Here is a 25,922-nt window from a genome sequence, read left to right on the forward strand (position 1 = left end):
TGTGGTCAGAGGCCCAATGACCACCCTTTACCCCCAACTAGTCCCCAGCTGCTCTTCCTCAGAGTATATTTCACAAGAGATGCGCTCAGCCAGGATGTTGTCAATTCCCAGCCTGGTCTCCTGTAGCAGACACATGAACCGTGGATTCTGAGTCATCCTAGACCTATTAAATCGGATGATGAACTTGTGATGAGCCATCTTTTGTTCCTGGGTAAGAAACCTCATGTTACTCAGTTTGTCAGTAAATAGTACCCAACTGTGTCAACAAAGGAATTCTAGAGAGGAAAAGAAAGGCAAGCGCTTGTGGTCTAGTCTGGTGGGTCCATGGGAGACTTGGTGTCAGCAATCTCAGTAGCATTCACAGCAACCTCCCTGGCTTGCTTTGGGCCAGTCACATGTTGTTTTCTGGATGCTCCTTGGGCCAGAAATGTGACTGTGGTTTGCTGGGCTCAGCACTGTGAGCATGAGTTGCTGAGGAGGCACTTCAAGTACTAATGCAGGGATAAAAACAGTATCCAGACAGCAGGTAAGTAACTGTCCTTGACCATCTGATGTCTGTCAACTGCAAAGATGTGTTTGTCGTGGGGATGTGGGTAAGAGATTTCTCTATCTCTGCACAGTAATAACACACTCCAGGAGTGGAACAGGTTGTTTCAAGTGGATCGGTCAAGAGCTTTCTAGACTCGTTGAAAAGAGATCGTCTCATCTTGGGCAGAATGATTTCCCTCCTTGAGGCTGTGTCGGTTTGAGTTCCACTAGAAACAGACACTAAACTGGAACTGAGGGTAGGGTAGGGTGTGTGGGATAGGGTAGGGTAGGGTGGGGGATGCATGTGAAGACCTAGGGCAGAAACTGTCAGCTGCGCTCATTAGTAGAGTGGGTGCATGGATGTAGGAGCCACTGCGGTTGTAAGGTTCCATGACACTGCTTTAACTTTAGTTATTCCCAAAGCAAGATGAATAAAGAAACAAAAATAACAAGCTCATCCCAGATGACTTTATCTTTAAACCTATGCAGTCATATACTAGAAATCTGTATATGGTATGGAAAAGCGAGAGTGACTAGCGGCCACAGAAATCATAATGTGTCCTCAGTGAAAAGTACCTTTGGTATAAGATGCAGACCCTGAGAAACGGGAGAGGCCAGGCCTCCATCAGAATAGCCCAGCTGTAGTGTCCCTGGTTACTGACTCATTGGCTAGGGGGAGTGTGGACTAGTGTGTTCTTGGTAGGAACACCGTCATGAATCTACAGGTGGCTCAGCTGAGACTGACCGGCAGTTTCAGTGACTGTAGCAAGTTCTCTTGCAGAACTCTGACCCACCTCTGTGCTTGCAAAGTGAAGTATAAGACACGAAATCTCACAGCTCCTAGCACCACCACCTTGTGAAGGAGTGCAACAAGACAAGAGGCAACAAGGACTTTTGCTCTGTTTTTTATGCTCCTGTGGATTCTTGTGTTAGGATGGAGTCCTCCATTGTTAGGACAATGCTCTAGGCTGGCTGGACACTAGGGTTGTATGAGAGGGAGGGGCACTTGGGTGACCACTCTTTTTGGATAATGTCCACACAGGAGGCAGAAACAAAGGGAATGTTGTATTGTTCCCATTGTTCTTAGTGCTTTCTCACTAAAATAAGAGAAAATGTCATGATGCAGGCACTAGATCCTGAAAACAAAAATAAAAATTAAGGTATATCTGTTCTGAGCTTATAACTAATAAAAGAAATTCTGTCCAGGTCACACTGAATAGCTCTTCTCCATCATAATCTAAGTAAGCATATACAAAGTTGCTAATAGTGATAACAGCTGCTGTCCCTTATAAACCACAGACCATGGAACAAGTATAGTTCTAGATTCATAAATGGTATTGCTGTTTCTTTATAATCATGTTGAGAAATTATAAAATGTCAGGCACACAATAATCACTTTACATACATAATCTCATTTCATACTCCTATCAACCCTATGAGGAAAGTACAGTTGCCTTCTTCCTTGGGTTCAGCTACCAGTAGGCCAAAAGTATCAGGAAAATGACTGTGTGTGTGTTACACATTTGTTGACTTCTTTCTTGCTATTATCCACTAAATAGTAAGAATAAGTAATTGCATTGTATTGGTATTTTAAGTTATTTACAAGTGGTTTAAAGTCTATAAGAGGAGCTGAGGTTGCAGCCCTGTGGCAGAATACCTGTTTAGCATATAAAAAGATAGGGGCTTAATCCATAACACTGCAAAAAGGAAATAAATAAATAAATAAAGGGACAAGCACACTTAGTGATACATGCCTGTAATTGTAGTCTTCCAGAGTCTGAGGCAAGAGGGTTGGAGATTAGAACCCATCTTGGGTTACATAGCAAGGCTCTTAAATGAATAGATAATTAATAACTTTTAAAAGCATATAAGATTATGTACAAATGCTAGTCCACCTTGTATGAAGGATTTAAGCATTCACACAGTTTAACGTCTTCAGGGGCTCCTAGATCTATCACATCCAAGTAGCAAACAATGACAGTGTTCTCATTCTAGAGACCTCACAAATTCATAAACCCGCTCAAGTCTATATCATCAAGGAAATGGTATTCAAAGTCACTTCTCTTCAGTGGAAATCAAAACTCTTTCCTAGTTTCCATATTGTTTCTATTTCAGCTTGTAGTGGGGTCAGCCAAGTACTGTGATCACCATGGTCTATCAACAATGCCATCACAAGTTGAGACTCCCAGACCTTACCCATGACATCAAGAGCTCTTAGAATCACTCAAACATATAGTATGCATTTGATGCGTGTTGTGAAAATATGTCCGAGTATGTCTCTCCAGGCCCTTTAAATAAAAGATAGTACAATCTTTTTTATTAGATATATTCTTTATTTATATTTCAAATGATTTCCCCTTTCCTGGATCCCCCTCCCCGAAAGTCCCATAAGCCCTCTTCCCTCCCCCTGTTCCCCAATCCACCCCTTCTCACTTCCCTGTCCTGGTATTCCCCTACACTGCTGCACTGAGCCTTTCCAGGACCAGGAGCCTCTCCTTCTTTCTTCTTGGACATCATTTGATATGTGAATTGTTTCTTGGGTATTCTGAGCTTCTGGGCTAATATCCCCTTATCAGGGACTGCATACCATGTGCGTTCTTTTGTGACTGGGTGACCTCACTCAGGATGACATTCTCCAGTTCCACCCACTTGCCTAAGAATTTCATGAATTCATTGTTTTTAATAGTTGAGTAGTACTCCATAGTATAAATATACCATATTTTCTGTATCCATTCCTCCGTTGAGGGACATCTGGGCTCTTTCCAGATTCTGGCTATTATAAATAAGGCTGCTATGAACATACCAAAGGACCCCGTTATACAACTTGATGTCTTATATCTCAAAGAAGGCTTGGGAAGGGATTGCATCTGATATAGTGATGGATTTATCTGTGAAAATGCAAACACTTCAAACATGACACATCTTTCCTGTGGGGACAAAATTTACTACAATCAAAAGTAAAGGGATATTTAAACCGTGTCTCATCTGGCATTTGCAGTGTGCAATAAACACCTATCTTCATCTCCCAGCTATGACACTTACACACTCCTGACTAGACTCCCTCCTCATCCCTTCCAACGGATTGTGTTGAAGTGAGACCCAGAATGTCACAGGTTCACCTGCAACTTACCAGCCTGTCTTACCCTCTCTTCCATCTGTGTGATTTCCAGGCCACTACATGTACGTGGACTCTGTTTATGTCAAGCACTTCCAAGAAGTGGCCCAGCTCATCTCCCCAGTGACCACAGCCCCCATGTCTGGCTGCCTCTCATTCTATTACCAGCTTCAGCAGGGGAATGACAATGTCTTCTCTCTTTACACACGGGACATGACTGGCCTGTATGAGGAGATCTGGAAAGTGGACAACCCAGGCAATACAGCCTGGAACCTTGCAGAGGTGGAATTCAGTGCTCCTTATCCCATGGAGGTAGGTGAGCCTGGATCTGGTCTCTCAAAGAGATGCTACACACACACACATACATACACACCACACACACACACACACACACACACACACACACACACACATACAGAGGTCACTCCACTGTACTTTCTTACCAATTTCAGTCCTGACTCTGAAGATAGGTACATATTGACATTATTTTTTATTTTTAATTTGGGAAAAAACATTGTACCGGGGCATTGTACAAATCTTTAATCTGGTACCAGTCCACAGGGAAAGTCCCAGAACAGCCTGGGCTTCATAGAAAAAAATAAAAGCAAAGCATAAAAACATTATACCAATCTGTATAGTAAAATATGATGTTTTGATTCATGTATATGATGTGTGACAATCAAATCATAATAGCTAGCACATGCATCACCTCCAATAAATTTACTATTTGTTGGTAGTGGCAGCATTTAAAAACCTCCCTTCTGTGTCTTATGACATTTACAATGTATCATTATTATAATTATAATTGGCCTACTGGGCATTAAGAACCAAACTGTACTATTGTAGTATAATTGTAGTTTTGTATCCACAGACGAGCATCCCCTTTTCCCTCCTACTCCTGCTATTAGAATCTTTTAGAGGGAAGGGCTGCAGCGATAGCACTGGCCCTTGGGCAGGCAGAACTAGGGCGGTTGATCTCTTGGAGCTGGAGCTGCAGGCCTTCTTCTGGAGCACCTGGCTTGCTCTGTGCGAGCTGAGATCCAAACTGTAGTCCTGACTGTGTAGTGAGCACTCTTAGCGAGCAAGGCATCTCTCCAGCCATTCAATCTTTTTCTTCCCTCTCTTTCCCCTTCCCAATCTCATTTCTCTCCCTTCTTCTGTATTCCTTTCTTTCCTCTCTTATTATCTTCATTATCTATCAAAATTATTGTTCTGAGGGCCAAGTGAGGAAGCCAGTTCTACCAGCTGAATTTTCTGGTGCATTTTACCTCTGATCTTGTGCTATAGCCATGGAGAGTTTGAAAGGAGAGCTCATGTATATGACTCTTTCCAGAACCTCCACCCAGGGTCCCCAGTCATCTAGGATCCTTTGGCTTTTCCCAGCTAGACATCTGGGTTGGCAAAGAGGAAACTCTTTGGGCACTATTGTTTTTAGCCATTTTAGTTTCCCTCTGGTTTGTGCTGCAGTGATGGGCAGCAGAAGATGGGTGGGGCACCAGCCACAGCCGCAGGAAGCACCCTACAAAGACACAGTTCTTGTGCCTACCTCTAGTACCCAGACCCCAGCCCCATAAATGTTGCCCTTGCCTGCAGGCCTAGGAAGTCACTGTCCTCAGCGGTTTATACCAGCCAGTGTTGTAGCTGAGACCCAGCATCCCAGACCCTTGCCAGGGCTCTGAAACTCTTCCAGCGACCAAGTCCTGCATGTTCTCTTCTGGGGACCCTGTGACATTTTATCCTTCTTCACTCTCTGCTTTCCCGCTTTCCTTGTCTCTCCCAGCACCAACCACAGCCATGGGGGCTTACTTTTAAATCAATCACAACCTTGCCTCTTTAGCACCAGTCACAGAAGCCACCAAGAAGAAATACACTTAGGTAGAAATGGCTGTAAGTTCATCTAGAATTCACTGAGACATGGGAAAGCAAAATGTCTGGTACAAACTGTCCAACAGTCCCGGATGAAGCTGTGCCTTCAAAAGGCAGGACAGTCTTCTGTGATCACAGTATAGTTTTGTCCTCCAGGCATTCAAGCTAGCCAGTGCTGGCACGAGGGTAGTCTGGCTGGTTATTCAACTGATAGTCCTTTGGCTCAAAGAATCCAGGCAGCAAGAGAAGTGTCCCAAAGCTGTTAATTGGAGGGTTGGATTGCCATGCCTAACATCTTTGCTTAGTTACAGAAAAACACACACTAGATCAATTTTAAAGAATTTTCTAAACAAAACAAACAAATGAATGACCCACAATCTGCTTTCTTCTTTGCAACAAAAAACAATGTTATAAAATCAGAAGTAAACTTAACATTACAGCCTTACTTTGAAACGAATCTTGGTGTTCTTACATTACAAACTTTTACAACTATATACATGATAAATATTCAAAGTAAAAAATTAGAAAATTCAAAGAAGCAAAACTAAGTTAAACAGCAATGGCAAAGACAAATGACTTTATAGTCTTTATTGTGATAGACCTTTGTTTAAGCACATATCCAAATCTGTAGCTTTAGCTGTGTCTTTCAGAACTTGTATGTACTGTCCATGTTTACTGCCCACTGAAGTACATACATAAGGTCATGCATTCACAGAGGACAAAAGAGGAAACAGAAATCCAAGAAGTCTGACATCTTTTTTCTAGGTCACACAGATGCCGGAGCTGAGAGATGCCAGAGAGCTTAGGGGACTTCCTAGACTAGAATCTAATATGCAGCTGTAGGAAGAGCTTCAGTCTGTCTGAGGCCCCCACCAGGCCACACACTGGGTGTGCAGCATCATAGTTGCTATGTGTGTAAGACTGCTATGAGCATTTACACCTAGCTATAAGGAGAGGCTTAGTTGCCATGGTATTAATACCTGCGCCATTTCACTTTGTACTTTCCGCAGTATCTTCTCCAGTTCCCTTTGGAGAACAGAAATGGCTTATTCCTCTGGCTGCTTTTCAATGGCTCCATCTGCTAGCCTGCTGCAGAACCAGAGAAGGCTGGCTTGGTCTCCATTTCCAATGTGCTCTGTCTGCTGCTGGTGTGTGACACTCCTCCACCTCCTTCATCTCCCTCTCATCTCCCTAACCCCAAACAGCCCCAGAGAGAGCACAGTGCCTTTGTAGAATGCATGCTATTTCCTGTCACAAAGTCTGACCAGTCTTTGATTTGCTCTTACAGCCCAGTGGAAATTTTTCTATGACTTTGGTTACAAGCAGGAAAAGAAATGCTTCCCCAGAACATATTCCTTCTATTAAAGTCAAATGAGTCACATGCTAATACACTCTCAGGCAGGCATGTGTATACACATGTGCATGTGCATGAATGACATGCACACATACTTTTGTGTACGCATATATACACACATGGATGGTGTTTTCTTTACCAGCTCCTTGTGTACAACATAAACTCTTTAGGCAATATTTGCATGAATAGAGCATTGCTGAATTTTTTTCTTTTTTCAATCGGCACTCGAAAGTATTGCTGAGTACTACCAACCGTACAGTTCATCTTTGGATCCACATGTGTGGGATTTTGCTCCACTAGTCTGAGTCTGTCATTTGGGTTGTTTGCTCTTATTAATTGCCAAGAAAAGGAACTGGCACTGGAGAAATCATAAGGAATGTGGTGCATTTCAAAAGGAAAATAAACATAGACTTTTATGAACAGAGAACCCTGGCATATGGGCTGTAATTGCAGCCCCGTGTCAGAAAGAGCTTCTTAATCTCTCTGTTCAATATGAACAAAGTCTTTCCCTTGCCTCTAACAGCCTCAGTGTCATTGTTGGAGATGGGAGGCATGTACACATCAAAATCTTCCCTTTTATAAAGACTGTAAGAACATCAGTCAACTGGAATAGAGACCCAGCCTTCTATAGTATGACCTCATCTTCACTACATTTGCAAAACCTTACTCTCCAATGGGGCATCAAACTGAGATCCTAGGGATTAAGGTGCTGGGTAGCAGCAGCCTCCTTTAGATAGGTTTGCCTTCTCCACTCTCAAAAGTCTGCATTCCAGACTTCATGCAGCTTCATGCATTTGTGCCTTCCTGGCCCTGGCATGCATTTGAGTTTGAAGCCAAGACCCACAATGTACCTTAGTCATCAACTCACACAGCACAGACTTCACACCTGGATTGTTTTCCTAAGGACTTGGGCCTGTGCTTATCACACCTGGTGCCTTGTTGTCTCAGACAGAAAGCTCAAAGTTAGTGGGTGCGAGACAAGAAAGTAAAGCTATCGCTGTCCCATGGTCTTTGTGAATCCATTGGAACATGGCTTGGAAAAGCCGAGTCACAGCGTTCATCTCTGACTGCTGTGCCTTTGCGCAGGCTCTTGTCTGAAATGCCACTTGGGGCAAGGGACACAGACAGATTAGAGGTTAGCGTCCTATAGATAATGAAAGAACCTAAATTATTTTCTTCACTTACTTCTTCCTGTAGGTGAAGGCCATGGTGCCAATCAATTCTGGAAGCTGTCAGAAATGGCTGAGGCATGCTAGCGGGTTCTCAAAGAATAGGGAATAAGGTGCCCAGTAAATACAAATTCAAGTGTCTCAGTCCATTATGGCTGGGTTGCTAAAACAAAATACCATAAGGTTAATGACTTATAAACTTCAGAAATTCATCTCTCACAGTCTGGAAACTGAGACACCAACGATCAACACACTAGCAGATCCATTGTGGCAAGGGCCCTTTTCCCAGTGAACAGATGGCATCCTCCATTGTATCTCCATATAGAAGATGACTCCTCGGAACTCTCATCAATAAACTCGTGAATGAGGGCTTCACCCTCGTGAGCTAATCACTTCCTCAAAGGACTAATCATCTACTATCATCGAATTGAGGATTAGACGTCAGGAGATAGCGTTTCAGCAGGCTAACATAGCGATTTCACTTTCCTTGAAAGACGCTGTAGGTTGATTGGGATACTGACCAAACACTTAGATAGTGGAAAAGACTTGCATGAGTCCTTGTCCCTTGGCCTCAGTTGGGTTGATCAATGTGTCATTTTTAATCATGTATGAGCAAGAAAGTATGTAAATACATGCTAATCTGTCACTTTCCTTCCCAGGTTATTTTTGAAGTTGCTTTCAATGGTCCCAAAGGAGGTTATGTCGCCCTAGATGATATTTCTTTCTCTCCTGTTCACTGCCAAAATCAGACAGGTGAGTCCTGCTTACGCTTCCTCGATTGGAAGGTGCCTGCCTCGCCAGATGCCCAGAGTTGGCTCTTGTTTTAAACTGTCTTTAATTTCCTCACCTTTTGTCTTACCTTGTCTTTAAGAGGTCATCAACTGAATAATCATTTTTGCTGATCTGTTACCCTCTTCCATCCTCATATAGTGGATTTAACTTCACTGATACTATACACAAGCTTTCATGAGACACTTGGTCTTTTCTCCCTATTTGCAAAGGAAAACTTAAATATTAATTTACCTAAATTCATTTATTTCTTTAAATAATACCTTGGTTCCATACATGAATAGCTCAATAGACTGAAGAGGAAAAAAACCTTACAACCTACTGGATAGAATTATTAAAAACTCTAATTTTCAAGTCTCCAAGATCCATAATGTCCTTATCCATATATATATATATATATATATATATATATATATATATATATATATATATATGTATTCAATGGATATCTCTGGAGTGGTTTTGGCTAAACAGTATGCGCTGTTAACTTAGTTAACTTCTTTTTTAATGTGAACCCTCACTCAACTTTATCAGGGCCAAAATTAAAATTCCATAACTTTGACATTAAAAAAGAGAAGGAACTCTACTCTCTGAGAAAATGGATAAACACAAGTGTTTTTACAATAAGAATGGCGGTAGTTAATGACACAGTTAAATGCGATTGACCTTACTGTTCAGTAAATTTGTTTCCTCACAACGCCCAGGGCGATGCTGTGCCCATCCCATCTTACTAACAAGCCTTCTTTCTGTGTCTGGAGCATGGGAAATCATTACTGAAGCTGACCCATGTGGCCTGACTTTCTCTTAAGATAGAACTGGTCTGTAATATGCCTTTAGCTATATCCTATCAAATAGACTAAGATAACATTTCCCCCTTGAGCTAAATTCTCATTTCCAAATTAAAGAGGAACCTAATTTGCTGAAACTAAGGACTTTTTTTGGTGGTGGTTTGAATGAAAATGGTCCCCACAGGCTCATAGGGAGTGACACTATTAGAAGGTGTGGCCTTGTTGGAAGTGTGTCCCTGGAGATGGGCTTTGCGGTCGGAATGCTCAAGCCTGGCCCAGGCTCACACTCTCTTCCTGCTGCCTAAGGATCTAGAACTCTAAGCTCCAGCACCATCTCTGTCTGTGAGGCACTGTGTTTCCCACCATGGTAATCATAGACCAAACCTCTGAACAGTAAGCCAGCCCCAATTAAATGTTCTCCTTTACAAGAGTTGCTGTGGTCATGGTATCTCTTTGCAGCAATGAAACCCTAATTCATTCGTTGTTTTACTCATTCTAATTCTTTAAGGGGACTTAAATGAGACCATCCCAATTCAGAGCCCCATGCAAGGGAGGGAAGTACCCCACCTCCTAATCTACCCACCTAACTCTGTGTAGGGTGGATGTAAAAGCAGCCAGGAGGTAATAAAGGTGACCTTGCAGATACTTCCGAAGAGATACAGAATGTGAGTTAGCCCTTCCCCACAACATCCGTCTGACCGGTGAACATGGGAAAAAATATTCCAGTAAAATGAGGCTACTTGAGAGGAGTAGTGTCTCCTCAATGTGTAATTCACTCACACAGGCCCCTTTCCCTGCAGGAACCCACGTGCGTTTTCCATACAGTAGACTCTATATTGGCTTTTAGAATTCCTCATTGTACCAACCTTACTTTTAAAAATCACTTCATTGCATCATGTTAGTATTAAGACCCAAGAACTAGGAACTCAGATTCTCTTCTCTTTCCTCACACTTCCAAGCTGTGTGATCAATCTGACATGTTAATTTTTTTAAAGATTTGTTTATTTTTATGTAGGCAAGTATTTTGCCTGCGGTTATGTCTGTGCCTGTAGGCAGTGCCCACTATGGGCAGAAATAGGTGTCAGAATTCTTAGTTCCAGGTAGGTGTGAGCCATCATGGGCGTGCTGGGATGGCAACACTGTATTACAGTGTCAAAAAGTTAGGATTCTCCTGGGAGTCTACACAGTTGCCTCCCTGTCTATGTCTAGGAGGCCTAACTTAATGTGGGACTCTAAACTACTGAGACATATGCAGGCCCCAACTTCTCTCCATTCCACACCCAGGCCAGGGACTGCAAGAATCCTGACACTCATGGTTACTCCTAGACACTCCTCAGAAGACTACAGGAGCCAACAGTGGCCATTCACCAATAGCTGGATGCCACCCGGGACTCTTAGCTAGTTTATAAGTTCCACTCCAATTGCTGCCTAAACTGGAGATGAAGTTGCTGACATCTTCCTTGTCTCAAGTACCCTAAAGTGCATCTGCTACTTGTTCAGAGGCCAAGCCACTGGGTCGTCATGGTTCTCGGTTCTCTAGTCTAGGTCCTGGCCAGCTTTGAACTGTCTCTGTCTCTGTCGCATTTAAGATTCCTTGTGGGAAATAAAACTACTGTCCAAGGTTTGCGTCCTTTATTGTATACTGTGTCCTGGGCTTGTCTCTTGTAGTACACTGCAGGGCTGGGAGCCTTTTAGTTGTAGCACTGGTGCTTAGATGGTTCGAGGGGGCAGACGAAGGAGGTACAAACATGCCAACTGCTCTTCCCAGGCTGTAGTACATTCTAGCTAATGAAGTTATCTAAATCGCCTCCATTTCTAAGAAGTTCAAAAGTCAGAAAGCAAGTAATTACAAGATGATACTTTCTGATAAGTTGTTTCAAAGGGTTTGCTTTCGTTTCTTTTTCCTACTCAGTGGCTTGCATCTGCATCTGCATCATTCCTGCTTAGCGGTTTGCATCTTCTTCTGCATCTGCATCTGCATCTGCCTTCAGTCCCTCCCCATGCATCCATCATGCCATTAACATGCCCCAGACACTCAACTTTCTGTCTTTCCTTGACCCAAACTTCTCAAACAAGCTGTGAACAAGTACTCTGCCTCCACCTTGGATGCTGGGTAGCTACATGCTACCAGATACCTTAGCTTTCAGAGACTGTCTGACTATTCTACATAAAGCAGATTTAGTCTATGACCCGCACTTTTGAAATTTTCTAACAGACAATAGAGAAATCATTTCTGAGAGCAGGTATTTATAAAGTGAAAAAATAACAACCAGAAAACCATGGATAAAAGGGATTTGTGCTTAAAGTTGTGTTTTATTAGGACAGTTTGGGGTTTAGCCAAGTGATCACAAGTCACAGTGGTAACACATGTATTAGTCCCCCCATACATATTACTGTCACTCAGACTCCAAAGTTTACATTAAAGGTCACTGATAGTATTGCATGTTTTATGGTAGTGGACACGTTTGTAATGACACATACCCAGCATTACAGTGTAATACAGGCTCACTCTCTCCACCCCCAACCGCAACTACTAGACTTTTCCTTGTCTCCTTAATTTTGTCTTTTCCATCATGCCTTGAGGTTGTGAAGTCCTACAGTATGCAGTGTTCTCATACTGGATTCCTCCACTTGATATTGCACATTTATGTTCCCCCCCATTGCTTCATAGCTCCATAGATCATTTCTTTTTAGCCTTGAGTAATAATCCGTTATCTAAATAGATGTACTGCAGCTCACGTACCTATTCACTGACTGAAGACCACCATGGCTGATTCTCCATTTCAGCTGCTCTGAATGAAGCTGCTATGAACTTCTAAACTCCAGCACAAATTCTGCCCCTCTTACAGACCTAATAAAGGGGTTAAGCTTCTCTTGCAGCCCCTTAGGGGTGTTGCTCTGAGGTTCATTTGTGATGAGCGATTTTACTGACCTAATCATCAGTTTATGCCAGGTATTTAGGAGTACCTCACCATCTCCTGAGCTACATGGCTGGCTGTACATTTTAAATTTCTCATCTGTTTTTTTATTATTAGGTAGAGGGAGGTTGGCTAAGAATTGAGATGGTGGTGTTTAATTTTTCTCAGGCTTTGTCTCCTGGGCATAAAGATCCACCCTCGCTCTGGCAGACATGAGCAGAGCAGCGTGCGGGTGACTCACTAGGCTTAGAGCACAGCAGCACTCATTTCCTTTTCCCCTACCAAGCTTGGGCATGTGACTGAAATGCCACCATGTTCCAGTTACATGGGAACAGTTTCTTCTTATTCTTTCTCTATAATGTGCTGTTAGTTAGTCACTACCAAAAGGAGAGAGAGAGAGAGAGAGAGAGAGAGAGAGAGAGAGAGAGAGAGAGAGAGAGAGTTATTATGGAACTCCTTTTATAGCATTTCAAACTCAGATAAAATTTGCTGGAATATGGGAATATGGGGAGGAACTCCCATAGACTCTTTTCTTAGATCTACAAACTGATAGCGTAAGGCAGGGCCAGCATTTGCCTTATCAAGTCTTGAGGAACATTGTACTCCTTCATATATTGATTTGTTTCAATATGTATCTGCAGTGTAACTATGGAATACTTAGTAAGATCAGGACTTACTTAATATTGATACAATGCTATCAGTTCACAAAGCATATAACTGTTCCAACCGGTTTTTTTTTTTTTAAGCTATGTGTTTTTCTGGGTCAAAACTAAATCTTGGGTTCCTTGTAGCATTTGGTTGAATGATTCTTTTGACCGTTTAATCTGGCTGTGCTCTTCTGCCCACATGAGTCCTTTCTTGGTTTGAAAATTAACTGAGAACATACTCTTATCCTAAACAGCCCTAAGTTGCCAGCTGGCTGTTGCCAGAATGAAAGTTTCTGTAGAAAGAACTTTTCAGCTATACAAAACAACACGCTTTATCTCTCTGGCCCTAAAATGTCCCAACTGTGTCTCTCATCAATCAGACTAGACTCATACTGAGCATCCTAATCTGCTGTGGTTACAGCTGCTCTAATTCTAGAGGGCAACCTAAGCTTCTAAGTCCTGCATTAATAGGACTGACCATTATTTCCAAGGTAGCAGGACTCTCATACTCCATCCCAGTCTGGGCCAAAGGGACACTTGTGGACCATTGTAAAGGGTAACAGGACTCAGCAAAGCCAAAGCAGCAGCCCCTGAAAAGCCCAGTATGACTTCTGAACTGTGTGGTTTCTGGGAAGGGCTGTTTTTCCTCAAGAACAGCAGTTCCTAACAGCAATCATGACTGCTTTGATGCAGAGACTAGTCAACAAAGGGGAATTATCTCTGGAAAACACTATTTAAAACACATCTTAGGACTTAAGAGCCTCTGAAAAATCCTCTCCTTTTCCTATCTTTTAAATGTTGTAGGAGCTGATTTGAAAGTTTTGAGTAAAATATTCATGGCCTTTACATTCTCAAAGGAAATCCCTTCAGAAACTAGCACTTGTTTATTTGTAGATAATGTGATCAGAGCTGCTTCCTGCCCTCTTTTCAGAGAAGAAAAGAACAATTTTCCTGTCATGTCCAAACACTGTTTTGATGATAAATCTGTCAGCCTATTTTGCGCTCTCTCTCTCTCTCTCTCTCTCTCTCTCTCTCTCTCTCTCTCTCTCTCTCTCTCTCTCTCTCTCTCTCTCGTCTCCCTCCCTGGCACAAATGTAGCCCTATCTATCGAGTGTCTGATGGAGTCCTCTGAGAACCCGGGCTGAGTGTAACTCTGGTTCTCATTTGCCCAGGGCTTCCTTTCAGTGCTGTGGAAACAAGCTGTGATTTTGAAAAAGACCTCTGCAACTTTTATCAAGACAAAGAGGGTCCAGGTTGGACCAGAGTAAGAGTAAAAGCGAACATGTATCGGGCAGGAGACCACACAACTGGAACAGGTGAGTCAGAGACCTGTCAGGCCACACCTCCTGGGTTTGCTCTCCCAGACTGCTTGCTAGCCTCATTCCAGAGAACGATAAGAAAAGAGGGGAAACAAAGAAGTAACAATTGGTGGCGTTTGGCCATTTTTAAAACTTGTAATTCAAGATACTACGCTATCCAAAGTATTTGCCAGTTCATTAAGTAGAGAAATCTTTGGAAACTGTTTTGCTCTTCATTTCAGACAAAATACTTTAAAAAAAAAATCCACTTGGATTCCATTTGCATTTCAATGAGCAAAGGAAATGATAGATAAGCATATAGACAAACACAATCCTAAGCATATGGGGGGGGGGGGCTTTAGATAGCTGGCCTGCTTTAGATAGACCGTGAGTGGGCACAGAGCCCTTCCTGCCTCTATGGTCCTCAAATGCCTCCAACTCAAAATCATCAATGTGCCAGAGTGGCATATTTGGGGTGGTCTGTTCTGACGGCCTTTGGTGCTCTGAGAGAGAACAGAGGAGAGAAATTCTGGCTGGGGATTCAGGAGTCGTCTCTACAATGGGAGGACAATGTCCTCTACAGAAGACAAGCATCTGTGAGGTCTCTCAGTGTGGAGACGGGCGGCCGTACCAACTGGTAGGCTGTCTGTAGGGAGAGGAACAGTGAGAAAAATGGAGAGGATAACTGGACCACAGGTTTGGCAGAGCAGAGAAAGCACTGGGGGCTATTAGAAAGGCAGTAAGAAGGCACTGAAAGGCTTTGAGCAGGAAACAGAAAGATGATATTCAGGTTGGAAAAAAAAAAAAGGCCTGACCATTGTGTGGCCACCTGTATTTGTCCATTGCCCTCACGAAGACTGGGGCTTACACAACACAACAGCTGCTTTTTGTCAGGTCATGAGACTGGAAGCCTGGAATCCAGGGACTGGTGAGGCCTTCCTGAGAGTCTGATTTGTGGACACAGTCCTATCACTGTCTGCACATGCCCCGCCTCTGTGTAGGAGAGAACAAGTCCCCTGACTTCCCTTACATGGATGAGTTTTTAAAAATACTTAGAGTAAACACTGATAGACCATGAAGAGAACTCACTGAGAACAGATCAGAAAAGAAAGAAACTGTCGCGTTCTGCCTGGCTTCACATACGAGGATCCACTTTAACTTGACTCTGTGGGTAGGAGTGGTAGTAAGGGGACCCTTGCTGCTAGAAATTCCCTTCTGTTATTTAGAACTAAGAAACAAGGAAATTGAACACAGCCATAGCATCTGGGAGCATCAGCAACTAGTCAGAAACATGATTTTTCAGGGACAGGTTTAATATGTAGGTATAACAAGAGAACAATGTGTCCTGTCCAGAACTCTCACGTGATGCTAGCCGGCCTGCCTTTCCTCCTCCTGATAGGCCACTACAGACAGAGCAGGAAAATGAGCTCTTTGACTGCCACTGACTATGATTCAGTAGTCCCAAACTCATTCATTCTTTTTTGTGTTATTAAAAAAGAAGTATAATTCCTACTTAATGCCAAGAATCTGAGTCTGTGTACTATAAGATCTATACTTCTTTATGACATTCACTTGAATTTCTAGGAGGTTTAATTTGTATCCAGGTCTAAGAACATTGTATAGATTTTTTTTGTCATTTAAACCACAGACATTAGAAAGCCTCCTTTAAGGTTTAAAACTTATGGAAGTTGTCTCAAGGGAAAACCCTTAACTGGTTTCCACTTGACTATGTGAGCTCATTCTGCATCGCTGTTGACTAAGTTGTTGGTTCTCAACTTTCCTGACACTGTGACCTTTTAATATGGCTCCATATGTTATAGAGACCCACAACCATAAAATTATGTCATTGCTACTTCATAATTTTGCTACTCTTATGAATCATAATGTAAATGTCTGATATGTGACTCCAAAGGGGTCGTGGTGATACTCCAGGTTGAGCAGTAAGTGGTTTGTTTCCCTCACAGGGCATTATCTGCTGGCCAACACTAAGTTTACGTCCCAGCCTGGCTACATCGGAAGGCTTTACGGTCCATCGCTACCAGGAAACATGCAGTACTGCGTGCGCTTTCATTATGCCATCTTTGGGTTTTTGAAAATGAGTGACACCCTAGCCGTTTATATCTTTGAAGAAAACCATGTGGTTCAAGAGAAGATCTGGTCTGTGCTCGAGTCCCCAAGGGGTGTTTGGATGCAAGCGGAAATCAGCTTTAAGAAGCCCATGCCCACAAAGGTACAGTAGAACCTGTACTACCTGTGTCCTGTTTTAGTTGCTAGATATGGTTAATGATTTCTGTTTAGCTGATGATGTATTTATCCCTCTGTTCAGATTAACCTGCATTTGACACAAACCACCCACCCCCTAGACAGGTGCATGTTAAGCCTTTAATTCCTTTGCATTTTCTGAATTATATTTACCTATTTCCCTCCCCTCCCTCTCTCTTTCTCTCTGTCCTTCCCTCCCCATCCATCTATTCTTTCTCTGTCTCTCTCTCTCTCTCTCTCTCTCTCTCTCTTACACACACACACACACACACACACACACGATAAAATTTAAAAAGATAAGATTGATGTGCTTGAGTCTTCTCTGTGGCTCAAGGCCTTGGCAAAGCCCAGGCTAAAGCCAGGCTGCTCACTGACACAGCGAGCTATCAGCAGCTGCTCTTGCTAGCAATGAGAAGACAAAAACAGACCCAATAAATCAAGGAGAATGCTGAGGACTGGCAGTAACCTCCCAGACTTAACAACTCATAAGCTCAGGGAAGTTTCACAGATGCAATAAATTCTGTGACCCACAAGATATGAAACCAGTGTGGAAAAAAATCATTTTATTTCCACCTGTCAGCCAACTAACCAATTTTTCTTGAACGTCTTCTCTGTGCAAGAACGAGGCCCAAAGAAAGTAAACAAAGGACCTTTCCTCCTCCCAATGTATGTCACGCACTGGGAGCTCAGCCGCTATCGTTGAATGAATGGGTTAAGGAAGCTGATCATCCAGGAGTTACCCCAACTCCAAGTCACCCAAGAAAGGTTACAACTATGGGAAAGCTTGCTGCCTAGACAATCCCAATGAACCTTTCTTCGTACATATATCTCTTGACATGTGCAATATTGTGGTACTTCCTCTTTGATCTATAAGCACTGAAGAAGCCCAGGACTCTCTATTCCTCTTAAATATCTCAAAGAATGAAGTTGTTTTCCCATTACCAATCACTTAACTCTAACAAATAGCTATCCTAACACACACACACACACATACACACACATTCCAGTTTTATGTAATCAGGGTGCATCAGAAAGTAGAGTTTTTGTTATGCTTTAAGTTCAATTTTGTTGCTTTTTAAAAGAAAATGTTTATAAGCATCTTGTTCAACTATTTGGATTACATGTCTTTTTATTCATCCGTGTGTCTGTTCCTTTATTCAACCATTATTTATTTTGTATATGTTTGATGCAAGGGACATAAAAGATAAATGAATCTCAGATTCTAGTCATGAGTCTGAGGTCACAAGTGACATCAGGTTGAGATACCTAAGATTGTGGCCATACAGTCAATAAATGACACTATCCCAAGATTGCTCAGAAAGTTGTAAATGTGACTCCACTGTTGGTTATTGAAAATAATGTCATCCAGACTTGGCAGTGTTAGTGTTTGGAAGGTCAAGGTTCAAACCACAATGGCTTTTAACCTCTGTTCCTCCTCTCCTCCATAATCATTACTGCCAAGTACTGAGCTGTTCAGGAGTCTGCTCAATCCTTTACAGTGAGTGAGTCTCAGTTGCAAGACATTTCCTATCCAATAGCATTAAGGTAGTGAGGGCCTGTGGTTGGAGAGAAAAGGGGAGTCGGAGCTAAGGGTTGGGAGGTCAGAGGAGACCCATGAGCCCACGTGGGGGCGGGGGGTGGAGGGGAGGAAAGCACTTGGCAGGGGAGAAGAGCCAAGGAGCAAAGAAGTTAGGTTAGAAAATTAGGACAAGACTTTTATCATTGTAAATTGGCATCTTGTAATTGGGAGTTTCATATACATAAATACAACTGGTTAACTATTTAAGAGTCATGCTTTACTGGGTAATTGGAATGAGTGGGTGCTGGATAGAAGAAAGATAAACACGCGGGACCTCCCCTGGAGAGATGGCCAGGCAGGCAGGACTGCCGGGGAGCTTGGGTCACACAGAGCAGGCCTCAGAGAGTTGGCAGGCAGGTTCTTTTTAAATTTTCCTGCTACAAGTCTCTGCTGTTATCTGACTCCCGTGAAGCTGGAACAAGCCTCCTAGTAAATAAGGGTGCCCCAGAGCCTCTGCCCTTTTCTTCTTTGGAAGCTGAGCACCAAGAAGCCAAGCTACTGCGCAAGTTCCTCAGCCAGTGAAGGGAACTGGGAGCCAGAGCCAGTCAGGGTAGAGGAATTAGGATAGAGCACCTCGAAGGGACTGGGCGTGGATTTAGATGGAAGTTCAACACAGAAATCCCCAGGTGCTAGAAGATTCTAGAACCTCTACTTCTAGAATATTTCTGCTGGGAAGAACTAGCTCCTCAAAGTAGTAGAAGTGTTCATAACTCATTAGAGAGTACAGCAAGTAGGGAGGAATTAAAGCGTGCCTCGTATGGTATAGACACATGCGGATTGACATGTTTATATATGCTATGCTTTCATGAAAACTACTTAAGACAAGGGATACAGCAAAGCACCAATGCCATCTACTCCTGAACACAAATTCCAATTCTTCTGTCTTTTTTAGAGGGGTTTCCTTCCAGATTTGCCATGTTTTCCTCCATTAACCTTAACTGTGTTTTCTGATTCTCTGCTGTGAAAAAATAAGAACTTCTCCTTTTTATAGTTTTTAGGTATATTTATTTGTGTTCTTATAACTTTACCTCAATGTCAAACTTTAGATGTTGTTTATTTACACCTACTTTATAAGATGAATAAATCCTTACTCTTTTAATTTTCCTTTGCTTTCTTTTCCCATCTCAAATATATAGTTATTTTGGCATTGTTATGATCTAAATAAACACATATTCCTACTAAGCCCTCTGTGCATGACCTTGAACAAATATCCCAGCAGGGGTCCTATTGACCTCATAAGGCAGACAATTTTGCCATTGAATAGAACCAACACTCAGATTATTGGATTTTAAATGTCTATGGTTATTGCAACAACCAAAATTATTTGCACGTTTCTAAAAACCCTGAGAGGTGCCATGGCAACCTTGGATGAGAACCATTGCCCCATAAGCTGATTCTAAGACTTACAGTAGCCTTAGCATCCATCCTTAGCATCCTCCAAGTCTCTACTTGCAAGCCCTGTTTGCTCCTTTACTCTCTGTCTGCAGTTTCGTAGCAGAGCTCCATTGAACCCGGCTTCTGCCATAGCCCCCTGGCTAATTCTTATTAGTGTCTGTTTGCTTTGTTTTGTTTCCTATGGTAAGGGAAATCGAACTATTTCAAATCCAGAATTGGTAGAACAGCACGTTTTCAGTGACTAAAGATTTGGACAAGTGCATGCTTTTGTGAAATCCTTGCTTAGCTCTCTCATCTCAGGAATATCTGAGATGCTGGGAGATGTTCCTGCGTGCTCACAGATTTGCATGGCTGCTCTTCAGATCCCTCAGAAGCTAGAGTTAGATGTGTAGTCCTTGTGTAATCACCCTTCAATGCCTCCAAGGGAACTATTCCAGAAGTACAGTACCAAATCTATGTGATTGTTCCCCATACGTGGTTTCTGTCCACAGAAGGTATGTTTCTCCAAATACTCATCACATTTAGAAAAGAGCCTTAGGTCACAAGGCACTGAAACTAGGCACAGGGTAAGGGCTTGTCAGCTGTTACATGTTTTCTACAAGTTTCTTTCAGCTGCTTTCTACGGTTTGATCACTCAATATTTATTTTCACTTATTCCAAACTAGAGGAAGCATAAGAGTTTTTTTTTTCTGAGCATCTTAAGCTTCACATGCATTTTTATAATAGTTGGAATTTATAATGACTAAGATTCTGCAGTGAAATTCCTGGGACTTCTAGAATGTTCCAGGATCAACCTAGGTCAAAATGAAGGCCTACATGGCTGTTCATTGACTATCTACTTTTGTGCTCAGCAGTGTATTCTCTCACTATCAATCCTTAGCATCCTCCAACAATCCATTTACAGGGGAGGAGGCTGAAATCTCAGCACGTTGGAATGTCGGGTTCTTCTTAGTTTCTCAGTGTTTTCCTTCAGCCTTCAGGCAAGATCATTACGTTGGCTCTCTAACGTGCACCCCGTATTTGTTCTCTCTGTCTCACTTGTCAGCACCTCACACAGAATCACCATCATAGTCACCCCAGTGCCATAAGACCTCACTAGTTTCTGTGACCCGCCCCCCCAACTGCTATTTCTCTGCTCTGAACCAGCAGTCAGATCACTTTCCTGAAGTGGAAGTCAGAAAGTGTGATTTTCCCCTATGAAGCACTCCTCTACAAGATAGAGCCTCTTTGAGTATGGCTTCTAGAGGCCCAGAGATCTGGTGCCCACCTACACTGCTTTTACCCTCTCTGCTCTACTCACAGGTTCACAGTCTTGTAGGACTCTAACACTCAGATTAGCTAAGTAAATAAATCCAAGGCTTTATTAAACTGATTCTCCAGTGATATATTGTAGACATAAGTTTGGCTCCTAGAGGGGATTGGAATTCAAGGTGGTTCATCACATATCCATCAGACCGGTGAGTTAGAGGGGAGATGCAGAAGACTACCTTCGGTGCTTGGCGGTGGGTCCTCTGTCACCCACGGCTTCATACTCTAGGCTAGTTATGTGACAGTTACCTGTGTAATCTTCACTTTTCTCCCATGTAAAAGGGGCACCTGGTAGAACTTGCTGCATAAAGTTGTTCTGTGTATCACCTGCAATTGGATGAAGTATGTAGTCTGTCTTCCAGCACATGATTAACACTATTAAATTCTGCTCAACACAGACACAGAGGAAAAAAGAACAAAGGCTGTTTTTCTAGGTCATAATATTTATTTAGTGCACGGATAATTCTATATCTTGATTTTTTTGTTGTGCGGTGTTGAAAATGAGGTCAGAGTTAAACCTTTTTTTAGCAATATTAGATCTTCCATAAATGGAAGATGTGAACAATTATGAGCCTATAATAATATTTTGCATGTGTTCATATGTATGTGTATGTGTGTGTGTATGTACACTTGTGAGGTATAGAGATGTGTTTGTGTACGGTGTGTATGTACACGCAGGCATGTTTACTTGGGTGTGTGTCAGGGTGTGTATGTGTGTGTGTCAGTGTGTGTGAGTGTTTGTATGTGTCAAGTCAGAAGTTAATAGTCAGGAGTCTTTCTCATTTGTTTGCCACCTTAGTTTTTGAGACAAAGCCTCTCACTGAACTTAGAGCACACTGGTCTGGTTAGACTGTCTGCAGTCCAGCCCAGGTTCTTCCTGGCTCTCACATCTTTTGTGGCAAGTGCTTTATTAGTAGAGTCATTTCTCTTGCCCCTTCTCTTCTAAAAAAAAAAAAAGACATCAGAAACATTTTCAAAGGTTCATAAACCATGAAACTATATCTTCCATGGTTCCTATCTCTACCATCACGCTCTGCAGAATAGAGAGTAGGTGGGAAGAATTATTTTGGGACCATGTGTGATAGCACACACCCATAATTCCAACATTTTGGGGGATGGCTAAGGCAGGAGTACTGGGAGTTTGTAGTTACGTTAAGATCCTATCTCAAACAAAGAAAACAGAAGCAAAGTTACCTGAGAGAGAGAGCAATTTGTGCGGGTGTGGTTATAGGTTAATGAGAGGATAATGGCCAGGGAAAACAAGAGGGGGGAGAAGAGGGAGGGAGGGAGAGAGAACACTGGAAGGAGAGAGACAGAGAGAAAGACACACAAGGAGAAAAAGACTCAGGGGGAAGGAGGGAGAGAGGAAGGTAGGGAGGAAGGGAAGGAGAGAGGGACCATGCTCAAAGGAGGGAGACAAGGAGAGAGACACAGAGAGAAAAGGAGGGAAGGAGAGAGGGAGGGAAGGAAAATGAGTGAGTGAATGAAGAAGAGAGGGAGAGAAGAAAAGGAGGGAAGGAGAGACAGAGGCAACAACTTTCTATCAGATGCTTTTATTCAAAGCCAAACTGTGAGGAGAGACACCAGAATGAGATCTGATATTCTATAATGGTGACAACCAAACATTAGCCTTTCAGCCTTCAAACGCTACCTTTTACAGATGTTTGGTCAGTGTGTCATGGCGGTTAGGCTCTGAGTAACTTCTTGCCTGCAGCTACCTTTAGCAACGATGTTTCAATAGACATTTATTAAAAGCGCTGAGGTTGGGGACAGACTCTGTACTTTGTTAACTAAGTATCTATTTGAGCAGAATGGGTTAAGAGGCCAATAACCGAGAGGACAAGACAGTCTGTCTCTTCCAGGACTGGGCTAATGATCAGCTCAGCAACCATTAACGTAGCAAACCAGTCGAACTCTGTATCCTTACTCAGCTGCAAGACTAAAAATCAGACATTGAAAGCTGCATGCATTTAAGGGAAAGCCCCATCTAACCAAATATAAATAATTTTCCCTACTAGGTTAAAAAGACCAAAACAAAAGCTAAACAGTGTGTCAGCCCTTCTTAGCAACACACCATAAAATACAACACATTAGATATGTTCCGATGAACAAGTGTTCTGTGGTAAAGGAGTTTGTTTGGAGGATTTAGTACCATACTAGAAACTCTTGCTAATGTCCCACTAAAGAGTCCTGTTTAACTGTATTTAAAGGGATGACTCCCTCAAAGCATTACCTAGCTTCCATTACTGATATGCATTGTAACACCATGAAACCCACTTACTGAAACTATCAACTTAGTTGCCTGTTTGCTTAAACAAGGCCATGAGCTTCCAGAGATTAGGAAGCTGTATCTCATCTGATTTTTATTTCTAGTGCTAACATAATCTCCAATAGAGAATAGATATGCCATATTCAGAAGGGGGAACTGCCAATGGATGTTTGTTAACAACAACGTGGAAACGTACCTCATGACAAGAGGAGGGGGGAATAATTGCATAGCTCCTAGCCAGAATGATTTGGATTAGTTTCAGAGATTGGGATTTGTCCCATCCGGTGGGACCTAGTAATTCGGGGTGTTGAGGAGAACCCAAGCTTGAAAGAGAGAAACGGGCGAGAGAGAAGAGGGAGGCCAAGCAATCGGATTGTCTTTGTCAAGGCCTCTTTAATGAACTGAAAAACACCTGGTTATGAACCCTCAGTGAGAGGAAGTTGGGGGGCTGAGGGGGATACTAGAAGCACAGAAAGAGAAAAAGTCATCCGGGGTGAAAGTTGACTCCCTCCGGCTAGAGGCATCTGCAGCTTTCCTGGAATGCTGGTTCTGCCCAGACCATCCCAGGTGTTCGTCCAGGATGAGCACCGGTTGATCAGCCTTGTGTGAAGGGGGGCGGGGGGCGGTCCAGCTGTAAACCGCAAGGTCGGTGAACTTTCAGGGTGAGGGCTGTTGAAACTCTGGTTTTCTAGGGTTTGGTCTCTGACAGGGATCGACTAGGCAGCTGACTCCATTGTTTCTGTGTCTTTGGTGAGGTGAACTTCACATCAAAGAGCATGTTAGCTTGGATCTGCTCACCCAGTGAAAGCCAGAAAGCAGTAACAAGGAGTTGGAGCCAAAGACCTGGTGATCCTCTTCTTCTAATGCTCCTTTTCTCCCACAGTTCTGTCATGTCCTACATTGGCTGGTGTTGTGTGTCAACTTGACACAAGTTAGAGTCATCAGAGAGGAAGGAGCCTCAGTTGAAGAAATGCCTCCAAGAGATCCATCCATAAGGCATTTTCTCAATTAGTGATTAATGGGGGAGCCCAGTCCTTGGTGGGTGGTGCTGTCCCTTGGCTGGTGTCCTGAGTTTTATAAGAAAGCAGGCCTGAGCCACACAATAGGAAGCCAGGCAGTAAGCAGCACTCCGCCATGGACTCTGCACCATCTCTTGCCTCCAAGTTCCTGTCCTGACTTCCTCCAGTGATAATGGACTCTGATCTGGAATAAATCATTCCTTCCCCACTGGCTTTTTGGACTTGGTGCAATAGAAACTCTATGACACCTCCCAACATGTTACCTGAATTTGCAATTAACAGACTAATCCATTTGTGGAATCAGTCTCAATGGTCCTGTCACTTCCTAAAACCCACCTCTGCATGCACCTCCTTGTTGTGTTTTATAAAAAAGAAAAAGAAGCCAGGGGTATGTTTGGTGGAGGCACAGTATGGTGGAGGCACGGTTTGGTGGAGGTGCTGCATGGTGGGTATGGTATGGGGGAGGAGGTGTCTGCCACCCCATGCTGAGGTGTTCCTTCTCCCTGAGGTACCAGGCACACAATGGTATAGTATAGAATAGAGTTTATTTAGGGTGTGGAATGGAGAGGGAGCTGAGGGGGAAGAGGCAGAGAAAAATGAGATGAGATGTGTGTGTGTGTGTGTGTGTGTGTGTGTGAGAGAGAGAAAGAGAGAGAGAAAGAGAGAGAGAGAGAGAGAGAGAGAGAGAGAGAGAAGGAATAGAGGCCAGCCATGAGCACCTGGAGAGAGAGAAGAGGGTGAGAATGAGGAGAGAGGAGACAGAGCGGGAAGAGCGAGGAGTAAGAAAAGAGAGTGAGGAGGGGGCAAGCAGCCCCTTTTATACTGAGTCAGGCACACCTGGCTGTTGCCTGGTAACTGTGGGGCGGAGCCTAGGAGTGCCAACACCCCCTTCCACCACTACCATACCTCGCCCTACCAAAACATATCCCTGGCTTCCTTTTCTTTTTCATAAAACACAACAATCTGACCATTTGGCTCTGTTGCTCCCTGAATCCTTACCTGACACCTTTCTGTCCTGATTACTCTTGCAGTACAAGGAAGTACTGTCCTTGCTTTTAGGATACATGAGCCTGCAAGTCTCCACCCCTGAGGTCACTCTCCTGCCTCCTTCTGAGGTTGGATCTCATCAATTCTCCTGTCTCCACTTGTACAAATACAGCCAATGTTGGCCTCCTGCATTCTCCACACAGGAGTGAGGCTTCCTCTCCTCTCGGTGCATTTACGCTGCCCCTTGTCCTCTACCTCAGACTCCAACTCCTCATGCCTGGCCCTCTGTCTTCCTTCTCCAGCATTCCTTCAAAGGGTTTGGGCAGCAGAAGGTATTTCTCACTGAGAATTCCACAGGGATCATTTGCTTAGGGGGTAAGGACACCATGGGAACACCACCCTTCTCCCAGCCTCTCTCAAGTGTCCCTTCCTTTGAAGCTTGTGTTTATCTGTAGGAGTGAAATCTGAGTCATGAAAGAGCACTGAGTCGGGAATGTAAAGACCTGGCTTTGCACCTTGTCTCTGTAAATCAGAACGCAGCCAGGGCCCCTCTCTCTGAAATGAGGACACATGCCTAGATGGCCTCTCAGTCTCTGCTTGTTAGACTTTTAGGCATCTTGGTGGCTGGAAT

General features: G+C 43.2%; 1 protein-coding gene across 2 annotated transcripts in view; it reads left to right on the forward strand.

The window, feature by feature from the left end:
• Positions 1-25,922, forward strand: part of Mamdc2 (MAM domain containing 2) — a 154,701-nt gene that overhangs the window by 82,720 nt on the left and 46,059 nt on the right. For both annotated transcript variants that reach the window (XM_052188223.1, XM_052188231.1), the window contains exons 6-9: positions 3,699-3,955; positions 8,692-8,785; positions 14,347-14,490; positions 16,437-16,702. In XM_052188223.1, coding sequence (XP_052044183.1) covers positions 3,699-3,955; positions 8,692-8,785; positions 14,347-14,490; positions 16,437-16,702 — 761 coding nt within the window. The remainder of the gene's footprint in view (positions 1-3,698; positions 3,956-8,691; positions 8,786-14,346; positions 14,491-16,436; positions 16,703-25,922) is intronic.

The sequence above is a fragment of the Apodemus sylvaticus genome, chromosome 1 (genome assembly GCF_947179515.1).
Source record: "Apodemus sylvaticus chromosome 1, mApoSyl1.1, whole genome shotgun sequence".
NCBI lineage: Eukaryota > Metazoa > Chordata > Mammalia > Rodentia > Muridae > Apodemus > Apodemus sylvaticus.